This window comes from Hemitrygon akajei, chromosome 22, assembly GCF_048418815.1.
Source record: "Hemitrygon akajei chromosome 22, sHemAka1.3, whole genome shotgun sequence".
NCBI classification, from domain to species: domain Eukaryota; kingdom Metazoa; phylum Chordata; class Chondrichthyes; order Myliobatiformes; family Dasyatidae; genus Hemitrygon; species Hemitrygon akajei.
Window position 1 is genome coordinate 41,972,733 of NC_133145.1, and position 13,705 is coordinate 41,986,437.

General features: G+C 36.0%; 1 protein-coding gene across 1 annotated transcript in view; it reads right to left on the reverse strand.

Moving 5' to 3' along the window:
• Nucleotides 1-13,705, reverse strand: part of abca5 (ATP-binding cassette, sub-family A (ABC1), member 5) — a 102,743-nt gene that overhangs the window by 32,489 nt on the left and 56,549 nt on the right. Inside the window, exons 12-20 of the mRNA XM_073026103.1 lie at nucleotides 13,308-13,483; nucleotides 12,533-12,652; nucleotides 10,367-10,505; nucleotides 9,863-9,953; nucleotides 5,636-5,775; nucleotides 5,311-5,430; nucleotides 4,918-5,128; nucleotides 1,486-1,655; nucleotides 634-761 (exon numbers count right to left, since the gene is read on the reverse strand). Coding sequence (XP_072882204.1) covers nucleotides 634-761; nucleotides 1,486-1,655; nucleotides 4,918-5,128; nucleotides 5,311-5,430; nucleotides 5,636-5,775; nucleotides 9,863-9,953; nucleotides 10,367-10,505; nucleotides 12,533-12,652; nucleotides 13,308-13,483 — 1,295 coding nt within the window. The remainder of the gene's footprint in view (nucleotides 1-633; nucleotides 762-1,485; nucleotides 1,656-4,917; nucleotides 5,129-5,310; nucleotides 5,431-5,635; nucleotides 5,776-9,862; nucleotides 9,954-10,366; nucleotides 10,506-12,532; nucleotides 12,653-13,307; nucleotides 13,484-13,705) is intronic.

Consider the following 13,705-nt stretch of genomic DNA (forward strand, 5'->3'; position numbering starts at 1 on the left):
ATTCAGCATGAAATTTTAACCTTTTACACAGTCATTTTTTATAATAGAATAAATTTCATGAAAAATTTCCAATCATTCAATTTAAAAAGTGAAGTTTCAGCATCCACTTTCATCAATGCTCCCCCATAAGCCAAAGATATGAATGATAAAAATTATATGATTACATACAAGTTTGCTTTGAAGAATATGCCAATTAAACCTGTTGTCTTAACACACTGTCTACACACCAAATTGTAAAGGCACAATTGACAAGTAAGAGAAAGCAAATGAGTACTTTAATTATAGAATTTGGAAAACTGAAATCATCAGCCTGAGTCACAGCAGATTTCAAAAGTAATTTTACAAGGCAGCATATCATGGAATTAAATGACCTTTTTGGACTGCAAGGGAAGAGTTTTTCCCCCTCTTAACATGACCTGTTTCAGCACTGTTTCATTTGAAATAAACATTGTGCATAATTAAACTTGGTTTAGTTTATATTGTTCAACCTGCGGAGCCACAGTGTTAAAATGCCTGCCAAAACAGTGGAGTCATCAAACAACAATATTTCAACAAGGTTTCCATTAAGTATAAATAAATCATGGCTCAAATATATCCAGAACCAATGATCAGGGTTATAGTCAAGTCCATTACCTCATCTGATAGTGTCACATTTACTGCTGCATTATGTGGAGCAATGTCTGTGAACTCGCTCTCACTGAACAACTCCACTTTCACATTCTGAGCTTCCAAACCATGGATAAGTTGATCAACACTACTATCTAAAATAAAATATTAAAAAAAATCATACAAAGTGCATTAATGACAAATTCTAATTAATCATGTTCAAGTGCCTTCCTGAAGGAATTTTTTAAACTTTTAAGTTTTCATTCGGATGCTCATTGAATACTGCAAATGGATACCTGCTACCTCAGAAGAACTTCTGTTACGATTTTCTCTCAATATATCCAAAGCTTTTGCACTGACCCTTAATGCTACGTATAGCTAAATTTAAAGCTTAAGATTCTAATGATTCCTACCATATTATTGCTCTAGTTTGTTATTAGAACAACAAACTAGACAATTTAGATTTTCCTTGAAAATTGTGGCTCTGCTGTGAGAAAAACTACTTAAGAGTAAAACCTCCTACTTTGCTAGTGCCAAGTTAGCAAATTATTAATACCCCAATATATTTTCATTTTTTAAAAAAATGTTATCCTAGTCAACGTAGTCTAGAGTCCCAGCAACTGGAAGAAATGCAGCAAATGTCATCTAACAACCAAGAAACCCAACCAACAGAATTTCCAAATGGTTGGATAGCAAATAATCTGATTATTACTACCAATATTACATAAAGATTGACAAAATGAAAAGGGGCGCACTTACAATAAAATGTATTGGTAAGTTAATGTAGTGTTTAGAATTTTATAGCTGGCAATCAGTTCAACTTATTACTTACTTACTGAAGTTGTTAAGCAATAGATTTCATTCCCATCCACATCTCACCTGTGGAATTTTTCAGGAGCAGGCTAGTGGCATACTTGAGATGTTTTTGACCTTGTTGTAGAAGAATTAACTCCGGGGATAACTTCACTGCAACATCTTTTCTACTAAGTGTACCATTTATTAAAGCCATCAAGACCACGATGCAAATCAAAAGGCCAATAATGTATATGCTGCAAAAGTATTGAAAAACATTATTCTATTCTTTCCAACAAATAGTAAATGTTAAAATTGAAGTTTCTTTCAAAGCTTTTGAAACCATTGTAAAACTATATCACCTTTCCACAGTCAACTTGAGAAATGCAGTCATATTTTTTAAATCATAGAATATTTATGACACTAAGCAAAACAGAAACAGTTTAACTCTGCCTAACATGCAAAAGCATGATAGGACATAATAACAGAAACAAAGAAAACTATCATACAGATTTGAAACTGGGCAAGTGAACATTTGTTATTTGCAAGTTCACTGATGCTGATGTAACACCAGTGAACATACATTATCAATAATAAAAAGGATAGGAAATAATAAAACATGCCAAAGTAACTCTTGCTCTCACTTTTTTCTTCAAAATGATTTTATTTATGAATTAAAAGACTCAAATAAAAGAAGATTGATTAACTTGAACAAACTCCATTTAAGCATAAATTAAAACAGCATCTGGTTTAGTTCAGACTGGAAAATTGATCTGCACTCATCTTGCACTGACAGTGGAGGGAATAAAAGGAGTGAATATTCAGGTTCAAATTAATACTATTTATGGACAGTGTGTAAGAGGCAATATAATGATGAGGAATAGGTAATAGTCCTTAGATGCACAAAACTTTGATTTACGGTAATTAGATGGAACAGCTGAGTGTAGATTCAATTCAGTAGCTGTGGTGTACTGTTAGGCAAATATCATATGGCCACCACATTAAAGCTAACAGCTTGCGAAAGTTATGCATAAATATATTAGCTTTCCGTAGTCCCAAATGATGCAACTTACTATTGCAAGAAGCTTTTTTACATCGGGGCAAGTCTAGAAACCTAATCGAAAACACTCAAAACACAATAAGAAAATTTAGGAAGCATCAACTCATTCAAGCACTTGGACAGAAAGAGGGAAGTAGATGATCAATGGTAGTTAGAAGGACAGAGAAGTCAAAAGATGATAAGGTAAAATTCCAATCAGCCAGGTTCTAATTACTTGGAAATCTTAATCATTTGGCAACCAGCTCATCCAGAGTCTGGAAATCAGTGGAATGAAGTAAGAGCACAGTGCTGAATGGCTCCGGCCTGATGTCCTGCTAGAGGCAGGGCTGTTGTCTAGCATCAGGAACATGGGTTTGCGGCTAGTGCTAATGTCTTAGCACTTAGGTGTTTGTCCAATTCCCATCCCTTTAAAGTGACCAGGTTCACTGGATAATTTATTATCCAAGTATGGAACCAGTTATATTTTTCTTAAAAAAAAAGGTGAAATGAATGTCTGGGTATTAGTAAGAGTAACATCCAACAGGCTAGGATATCTGCTAGCCTGATACAACTGATGGCCCAAAGGTGTCGGATTATTGGTGATTTACTGTGTTTTCAGGAGTAGAGTGACAGCAGATTTGAAGAAGAGGACAGTACTTGAAGTGCTTGACTTGAAGAAATATTTGTACACAGACCAAATAAAAATGTCTGAACAAATAATGTGAAGAGTAAACAACTGGACTACATGCAGAAGAATACGTGGGACTGTTGTAAGGATGTTCAAATTTTTGTGTCCATGCAATTTTATTAACAAATGCATACAAATTCACTGAAACAAGTTTATTTTCCTTTTTTATTCATTCTAATTACTGTATCTACCCCTTCAATTATGTTCTCATTTTTCTACTGAATGCTACATCAAATCAATAACCAAATTTAATTGTAGCATATCTGAAAAAAATATTCATGCATCTAGTTACTTTCAAACCAGGTTAGTTGAAAACAACTGTTTACAGGGTGTGTTTCTCAGTTCCTTGTTTATGATTTCAATGTTTTAACTATCCATATTCAATCAAGCAATTCTTCACATTTTAAAAATTACCATCTGCACCCACATTTTTTCATCAACAGCAACTTTGCTCGATTATATTTTTTCATTTCTCAACTTTCAAGCTCTCTGAAACTACAAAGCACTTATTTTTATTGCATATTTCAGCTCAATCTCTAAGCAAGTAGTCTAATGAAAAATATTGAAAGATTTCTGGTTGCTTGTGAAATAACAGAAGACTAATTTTTTTTCTTCAGTTCATCTGATTACCTCACTTCCCTTTTCCAATACATACAACTCACCACATTTCATTCAACAGACCTGATTATGTTACTGAATTCTCTCTCACCTGGCAATAACCAATTTAGTTCTTCTAAGTTGACATGCATCAAAGAGCATGCCTCTGAGACACAAGACACTGCAGGTGTTGAAATCTGGAGCAAAAAAAGATACTGGAGGAACTCAGTGGGTCAGGCTGCATCTGTGAAAATGGACAGTCAAAGTTTTGGGTTGAAACCATTCATCTGTGATGAGCAAGTCTCACACAGTTGCTCTTCTTTGCCATTTCCAATGTCAACATCATGCAATTAACAATGATCACATCATACATCTTCACAAGTTGAAAATGTAAATGCAATATGGTTGACATAAACACTCAGTGACAACTTTATAAGGTACCTCCTGGACCTAATAAAGTGGCCACTGAGTGTATGTTTGTGTTCTGCTGCTGTAGCCCATCCTCTTCAAGGTTCGATGAGTTGCGCATTCAGAGATGCTCCTCTGCAAACCACTATTATAACACTTGGTTACTTGGGCTTACTGTTGTCTTCCTGTCAGCTCATTAACAAGGCGTGTTCATCCAAAGAACTGGATTTTTTTTTTGCTTTTCACATCATTCACTGTAAAATCTAGAGACTGGTCTGCATGAAAACCCAGGAGATCAGTAGTTTCTGAGATATTCAAGCCATCCCACCTGGCACTAATAATTATTTTACAGTCAAAGTCACTTAGATCATATCTCTCCCACTCTGGTGTCTAAACAACTGAGCCTCTTGACTATGTCTGTATGATTTTATGCATTGATTCGCTGCCACATGATTGATTAGATATTTGCTTCAACAAGCAGGTGTACAGACGTACTAGGAGTTCACTTACAATCTCAGTCTTTCTTTGCCTTCATTATCCTACCATACAAGATCAAGACCTCAGGCATGGCTGAAAACTTATGGTATACTTTGTATTAGTGATCTTTGCCCTCCTATTTGACAAGAGCTACTTATTACAGGCATCTGAAAAGAACATCAGCAATACTTTCTCTGCAAATTTCCAAATTCACTGATAGGATAAACAAATCAGCAACACTTCCTCTCCCAAGCCAACATTCCTAATATCAAGGCCCAATTACATCATTAGCCATGAAGAAGATACTTACATGCTAAGAAGTGTACTACGTTCGCGAGTGAAATTCTTAAAACGTAACCAAATTATTGTACGGAACTGCTGATCCCACAGAGCAGAGCCAACCAGCACTGCTGAATGAGTTTCTGGAAAAGTCAGGAGCTGATGATCAATGCAATCAATGCAAACATCTTCTTCATTTGCTATCACATCTGGTGCTGGATCCCTGGTAAAAACATTGTAATCTGAAAAAAAAACAACAAAATACAAATTTAGACCAGAACACACAAAAAGAATCTGTTACATCACTGGTCAATTCTCATCAGCTGAAATAAAATGTGTGCAGGTAAAGTGAACCAAAACATTTTCTGCAGATTAAACTATGATTGGACAGAATTCCTTTATGTTACTGCAAGTTTTTACTTGCCTGTTTGATCCATTTCAGATTCTGATTCCAATTTTAGGAAAACCTCTTCTAGCGACGTCATGGAAACCCCATAGCTCTCAATTCCCAGATTGGTACGGCTATCCAAATCTTCAAACAGCCCTGAAAAAGAATAGTATTAACAATGAGCAGTCCTAGCATAAACATTGTGAGGTGTAAAATCATAGGTGAGTAGTTTGGAAGAAAAAGTACTGTTATTGTTGAAAAGATTTTCCTCTCACAAATATCATCAACACTATTTAAACAATTAGTTAAAGATGCAAGAATTAAGAGATCAAATACTGAAAATTAATTGGTTCCACAATACCTGCAAATTTGTTAACATCCTGAAGAGGCAGAACATATGCTAACTCCAGATCATGTGGCTGTGAAAACTCAGCATTAGGAATGTGATATTTAATCAATGATGTCACTTTATCAGAATAGCAGCATTCATTCACAGACATTCTGTTCAAAATAAAAAACATTAGGTAATTTGATCTTGTATCTAGATGTAGATGCATTGGCAAGATCTCCTTGCATGATGATTGATGGTATGCCATAAATTTACCAACTTTTTTCAAAATTATTGTAAAACTTCCTATAAAATTTGAAAACACTACAATAAGCACAATTCTGATTTCAAGTGTAAGAGACAATACATTGATTAGGTCTCTGCTGGAATACCATAAGTCACAGGAACAGAATTAGGCCACATAGGAGCAGAATTAGGCAATTCAGCCAATCGAGTTTTCCATAATAACTGATTTATTATCTCACTCAACCCAGTTCACCCTGCAACCTTTGACACCCTGACTAATCAAGCACCTATCAACCTATGCTTGAAATATACCCAATGTCTATCTACACCTTTCAAAATTCAATAGGTTTCAAAGGGATTCCCCCACCCCCATTCTTCCAAACTCTAGTATCGGCCCATAACTATCAAATGCTCCTCACACATTAACCGTTTCATTCTTGGGTTCATTCTTGTGAAGCTCCCCTGGACCCATTCCAATGACAGCACATCGTTTCTTAGATAAAGGGACCAAACTGCTCTTAATACTACAAATGCAGGTTAACCAATGCCTTAAAAAGCCTCAGCATTATACCTTTACATTAATTTCAGGCATTGTAAAGGTAAAGCAGTAAGTTGTAAATGCCTTAGATACTGTACATAAAAAAAATTGAGAATGCTAACCGGGAAAGAGACAAGTTGTCAGTTCTTAGAAAAAAGAAGGATAAGGGGTGACTTTTAAACAAAATAATTTGAGAAATCTCTCTGGGAAGTGCATCAATTAAAAAAAAAGACCTAAAATTATTTGTTAAAGATGTGAAGATAGACTTTTCCTCCTGTTGTCTTTAGATAAAAATTTTAACAGAACCAAATACTCAAATGCTCTTCTCAGAGAATTATCACTGATGCAGTGATTAAAATCAGGATATGCAAGAAGTCAAAATTAGTAACTGCAATATCAGACTGCTGTAAGATTGTGGGAGATTGTGAAGGGTTGAGCTGTGAATTTTTAAACAATGATAATTTTTTTAAAAAATCAAAGCTATGCTTCTCCAGGAGCCAAAGTCGGCTCTGTTGTAATGGGTGAACTGTGATTGGTCAGGTTAACACAACTGAAAGGGTTCTGGAAGCCTCCCTAACCTTTGGGAAGCTGCTGGGACCTGGGATACTTCAACTAAAAAGGCAGTAAAAGGGACTGGATGGGTAATTAAGAAAGAGAAAACTTCAGGCTACAAACAAAAGTGAGAGTGCAGGACAAAACATAAATGTTCTTTCAAGAGCTATACAAGCCACTCATCATAACTTTTATTGTGCTAAATAGTACCATAAATTTAATTGTCCTAATTAAATGTATGATACCTTTCAGCACAGTTGAGTTTATTTAACCCTTTTAAATTTTCTTCCCTTTTGTTATACTTGGCTGGCATTCTGTTGAGCTTGCAATCCCCATAAGTATTACTGTATGAAAGAACTATTTTTGACTTCATTGCAACATTCAACGTAACAAGTTTGAAATAATGAGTTACAAAGATGTGGGGCCAGTATGAGCTGAATAATGTCACCAGGTACTTCTATCCACAGAACTGTGGCCCTGTCCACCATCACGCCTGTTCTTCTAGGTCACATCCCACTGCTGAATAAGCTATAAGTGGCAAAGCTGTGAAGGACATCAGCATTGTGACATCTTTCCCAGTGGAGTTTACAAGCAGTTTCATCTTTACAGGGATTGTAATTTCTATATTTAGAAAGTCAAATTCTGTGGATGAATAGATAAAGCTGTTCTAAGCAAAGTGCTCTGAGTTACACAGATGCTAACACTAATCCTCTGCACCTGGGAAAAGGCTGTACACAAGCAAGTGAAAAACAATGATCTTGTTATTTTTATCCTCATGTGATATGCTGTAACTGAAGAAATCAAAGGCCATCTGAAAAAGCACATTATCAAATACTGTTTTTCCTTGCTCCTTATCTGATGCTGTGAGATCCAACAGATTACTGATGGGGGAGAAAGGAAAAGCAGTAAAAACTGAGAGCGATGGTCACCTTAAATTGAAATGCAAGGTCCCATGGAAGCCAAAGAAATTTCTAGAACTGCAGAATTTCAGAAACAGCTAAAAGCCCTCCAGATAAAGTTAAGTTGCCCATACATGGTCTTAAACAGACTGCTCAGATCAGGGAGGCATTGTTGCAAGTCTGGTGCTGCCTTCAGCCATATTTCAAGGCGTCTCACTTTATATAATACAAGTCAGCAGAAATTTCTGGACCACTTAAATTATTATAATCCCACTGTCACACATAGGAATTTAAAGCTTCATTGCTTTTTAAAAAGAATTGCAGAAAATAAAACAATGTTTTTAATATAAAACCTTAAGCTCAAGGACAGATTTTATATCTTGGGGTGGCAGAGTGACGTAGTAGTTAGCACAAACACTTTACAGTACAGGCGACCCTAGTTCAATGCCCATCGCTGCCTGTAAGGAGTTTGTATGTTCTCTCCGTGACCGTATGGGTTTCCTCTGGGAGTTCCAGTTTCAGTTAGTTAGTTAATTGGTCATTATAAATTGCCCCATGATTAGGCTAGGATTAAATTGGACGGAATGGCTGGAAGAGCCGAAAGGGGCTGTTTCATACTGTATATCTAAATTATAAAAAAATCATCATCTGAAATTATACAGGATACACAACAATCAGAAGGTAGTAATATAACCATACTATTTGAGAAAGGAGGGGAAAAAAGAGAAAGGAAAATGCAAGGGAAAGGAGAATTCTGAGGGAGGGGAAATGTTGGAATTCATTAAGGTAGTTGTAATATGGAGAATTAGAAAATAATATTGCAGTGAATAGTAAACTCATACTTTTGGCTCTGTAGCACAAGAGAAATAAGGGATACACATGTAGCAGAAAGATAAAGGGGGGCTTTACAGAGTTGGTATCATGCACTGAAAGTCTGTAACAGACTCAATGACCCAAGCAATCAACTATAAGCTAAAGTGAACCACAGTAATCTCATGGCTGGCTACTAGCCTGCTAACAGCTTCATAAAACATCACGATGGAAACTTGCTGTTATACGTACAATGTAAAAGTGAAACAACATACAGCTCACAACAGCACATAGGTACTGAAGCAGGACACTGCAAAAGGCTTATGTCACTTCATGTATATGCTTCATATGTTGGTTAGAGACAGTGGGTGGGGAATGAGAAATAAGGAAGTATAAAAATAATGATCATGACCGAAAATAATAAAAACTTTGCATGGGGAAGCATTTGTTCTCGGACAAGTGACTCCCTTGTTGATGTCACCTTGTGATAAAGAGAAAGTTTGTTCTGAAAGTAAACGCCAGATTCTTTGTAAATTATTTTCGTCCACAATAAGGTGTCACAGAAAAAGAATTGCTAAACAAGCACAAAATCAAATATACCAGTATAGATTGAAGATTAATTAGCAAATGGAAAACAGATGAAATAAATTGGTTATTTTGTTTGTGAGTCTGATAACAAGTGGAGTGCCACAGAGATCCATACTGGGGCCTAAGCTGTTTCCAATCGCCATCAGCGATTTTGTTGAGGACATTAAGTATGGTATTTCTTTTATTTCATGTAGAGGATACTGAATCTTTGGAATTTAGGCTTAGTCCCAAATAACACTGGATACTGGGTTAGTACAGGGAATAGTCAGAGGTTAAAAAAAAGTACTGAGTGGAGCCGGTGCTGGGAGCCAGCGTCTCAGCCTGAAATGCCAACCATTTATTTCCTTCCAATGATGGAATTACTTCCTGAATTCCTCTAGCATTTTGTATGTGTTCCTCAAGACTTCCACCAACTGCAGACTATCTTATGTTTTGGTCTAGTCCTACTTCTAGTCCTTATGATAATATAACACTAGATGGCAGTGTGAAATGTGAAGAGGGTATGAAAACTTGAAGAGGTGAGGACATAGAAGATGAAGCACTCTGAACAATCTGCTAATTTGGTGGGACAAGTGGAAAGGCAGAAATAGTTTTTACATGAAGAGAGATTGTAACCCAAAATATTACCTGAGATTGTAACCCACACCAAATTTTGCTTTCAGGAATAGTGAGGAGCCAACACATTTGAGTTGACCTTGTGAAATGACAGCTTTACGATCTACATCGACAAAAAAAAAACAAGAACATAATCTCTACTGAATATATATGACAAAATACTGTAAGTCATGTCACTAATTGCTCAAAAATGATGTCAAATCTTTGCTTTTACATGATAAAATACAAGGTCAAAATGTGCAATAAAAGAGTTAACAATAAATTAGTACTTAAATGAAAGTAAGTCAGGAGCAATCCTGAAGAGATGAGCCACTGCACATATAATTTTGGCAACGTGCTATTTCTCAAGCTGTCAATATGTTTTCAAAAAATTTAGGTAAAAAAGAAGTAAGTTTTTCCTACATTGAAATGGACGTAGGAGTGAAAATTCATTTTCAGTAAAGTTACTGTTTGCAAAGTAAAATATCATTTTCCTGATCAGCTGATTTTACCTCAAATCCTATGTTAAGTACTTACCTGCCAGAATATCTGCTTCATCTATGAAATGAGTAGTCAGCAGTATCACCCTTCCTGCTTTCCTCTTTTTCAGCAAGGTCCACACTTGCTGCCGTGAACAAGGGTCCATTCCAGCAGTTGGTTCATCAAGTAGTAAAACCTTTGAGGAGAACAGGAGATGGAGGTTAAATTAAAACATCACTGAGGTCTTTTTGGAAGAGATAAAGCTGCACATTTCTAAACCCCAAATTATTGGGCTTAAATTCTACCTTGTGCACACAGAGGTGATTGAACCTCATTTATAAAGTAATTAACTGGCAAAAAAACAATTTTCACTTTGTTATACCATTTTATTTTTACATGAAAACAATCATTAAGGTTGATATTTTACTGCCAAACAAACGTAGAGAAAATCTACCAAGGAAGTATACTTAGCGTGGCTTTGTGAAAGGCAGGTCATGCCTTACGAGCCTGATTGAATTTTTTGAGGATGTGACTAAACACATTGATGAAGGTAGAACAGTAGATGTAGTGTATATGGATTTCAGCAAGGCATTTGACAAGGTACCCCATGCAAGACTTATTGAGAAAGTAAGGAGGCATGGGATCCAAGAGGACTTTGCTTTGTGAATCCAGAACCACAGAAGGCAAAGAGTGGCTGTTAACAGATCATATTCTGCATGGAGGTTGGTCACCAGTGGAGCGCCTCAGAGGTCTGTTCTGGGACCCTTACTCTTTGTGATTTTTATAAATGACCTGGATGAAGTGTGGAGGGATGGGTTAGTAAATTTACTGACGACACGAAGGTTGGAGGTGTTGTAGATAGTATGGAGGATCTCTAAACAGTTATTTATTAAATTAATTTATCTAATAAGTATGCCTTATGAGAATAGGTTCAGTGAACCTGGCCTTTTCTCCTTGGAGTGACGGAGGATGAGAGCTGACCTGATAGAGGTGTACATGATGATGAGAGGCATTGATTGTGTGGATAATCAGAGGCTTTTTCCCCAGGGCTGAAATGGCTAGCACAAGAGGGCACGGTTTTAAGGTGCTTGGAAGAAGTACAGAGGAGATGTCAGGGGTAAGTTTTTTTCATGCAGGGAGTGCTGAGTGCGTGGAATGTGCTGCCAGCGATAGTGGTGGAGGCAGACATGAAAGGATCTTTTAAGAGACTCCCGGACAGATACGTGGAGCTCAGAAAAATAAAGGGCTATGGGTAACTCTCGGTAATTTCTAAGGCAAGGACATGTTCGGCGTAGCTTTGTGGGCCGAAGGGCCTGTATTGTGTTGTAGTTTTTCTATGTTTCGATGAATTTAAAGGAAAAAGGAAAGTAGATTGTAATTCACTTTCTGAAGCTGATATTCTGAAACTAAATCATACGTAAACTTCCCTCTCAGCAGTTAGCCATTCTGGTAAAGAAAAATACATTCTAGCAAATTGCTGATAAGATAACTTTGGAGAGGTCATTCACAATTTTGGCAAAGTTAGAATGTTATTTGCTAGATAAGTACAAAAACACTTCTCACTTTAGTTGGGCAATTCCTTGTCTCAAGTCTGAGTATGAACAACATTTCCTGTGGGATCTTAATATGGGTCACTATGGCTGGATGTTCTCTCTTCCCCAATTCGAAAAGATGCAGATGTAAAATATAAAGTGCCTGAAAATAACTGGAATTGATCAAGCACTTCTAAAGTTCCAGTGGAAAGAACTATTACTCCATCAAACAGGTTGACACCTAATTGAAACTAGATACTTCCTCAGGTTTACAATTTGCTAGGTCTAAAGAATTATGTAGTTGTAATGGCATACAAAAATTTGGAGAGATTGCTTTTTATTATGTACTTATTTGAAAATTTAAAGTTTCATTGCCTTTACAGTTCAGTAACACTTTAAAAATTTGTGCCGCTCATTATGACAAGAGGCTATAATATACGTGAAGGAGAGAAAAGTGGGAGTTCATTATAATATCAAAGGGGGACACTAAATTACCATACTTTGTGGAATATTTAATTGTCTCTTCCCTGTCCCCAAATTTTATGTGCCGATATACAACTGGCAAGGCAGGATTAAAGTTTTTGGAACACAACTGCAATATCTTGCAGTGTTTTTTACAAATTACCTTTCACTGGCTCCAGTAACAGACAGAATTTTATCGCTAATCAAATGCCCACATCCAACCTCTCACCTTAGGATCTCCCAAAATGGCCATTCCCATTGAAAGCTTTCTCTTTTGTCCACCACTGAGTTTCTCTGCACGGACATCCATTATTGATTCCATATCTAATTCTTTAATGACATTTAGCACCTGAATGAAGCAATTGTGTAAAAATAACATTTCCATGAAATTAATCCTATATTATAAAAGTTTTTAAGTGCAGTTAAAAACAAAATATATGTCAAACACTTTTCATTGGAGTAACTACATCAATAATTTATTGGCTATGTAACATAACCAACAGCCAATTGGCTTTGTGATGTAATGGTTCTTTTGTTTGTGCACATTGCACGTTCAGTATCCAAATGGTTAATGGTTAATTTTGCTTACGAGTACAACACATCACAATAACTGGCATGAAGAAAAGATATTTCGAACAAAAAAGTCCAAATGCATGAAAAAAAATTGGAGTCATTGCTTTTAATTAATCAGTTTTTGTACATCATCCATTAGAATGATAAATTGGAGAAGTGCACTTTAGAGTAATTTGTCTACCTTCTTTCAAGATGGCTATCCAACAAAGCTGTATATTAAACATTTCCTCTCTCCCAGTTCTCCCCTATCTCAACAATTATTCATGCTTCTGAAATAGATTTAATTTAATTTCATGTAAGTAGCTAGCCAACATTACATCACTTTTATACTTGCTTTTGATAATACAGTTGTCAACTTCTAATATTCACGGTCATATAATTAAAACTTTGAAAGAAGTTTTGACAGAATCAAGCTTGTTTATAAGACTTACCTCTTCATCAATTTCTTTTGTTGCAATTCCCTTTATCATAGCAACTATCTTTAAATGTTCCTTTACCGTAAGACTGTAGAACAGGACATCAAATTGTGGGCAAACTCCTATCATCTTTCTGATTTCAATTATTTCATCCAATTCAGAAACTTTGTAGCCATAAACTGTTGCACATCCTACAAAAGAGGAAGAAACATGCACATTGTTTTACTGTACATAAAATGGAATGCAAATAAATCCTAAATGCATTCTAATTATTGTTTTTTTGACATTTTTGAGGCTATAAATGCATGGGCCTTGAAATCATACACTACTGAAGCATTTAACTTAAACCTGAAAACTATGCAAACACACTGAAAAAAAAATTCTACAAGTCTTCTAAGATTACAAAACACAGA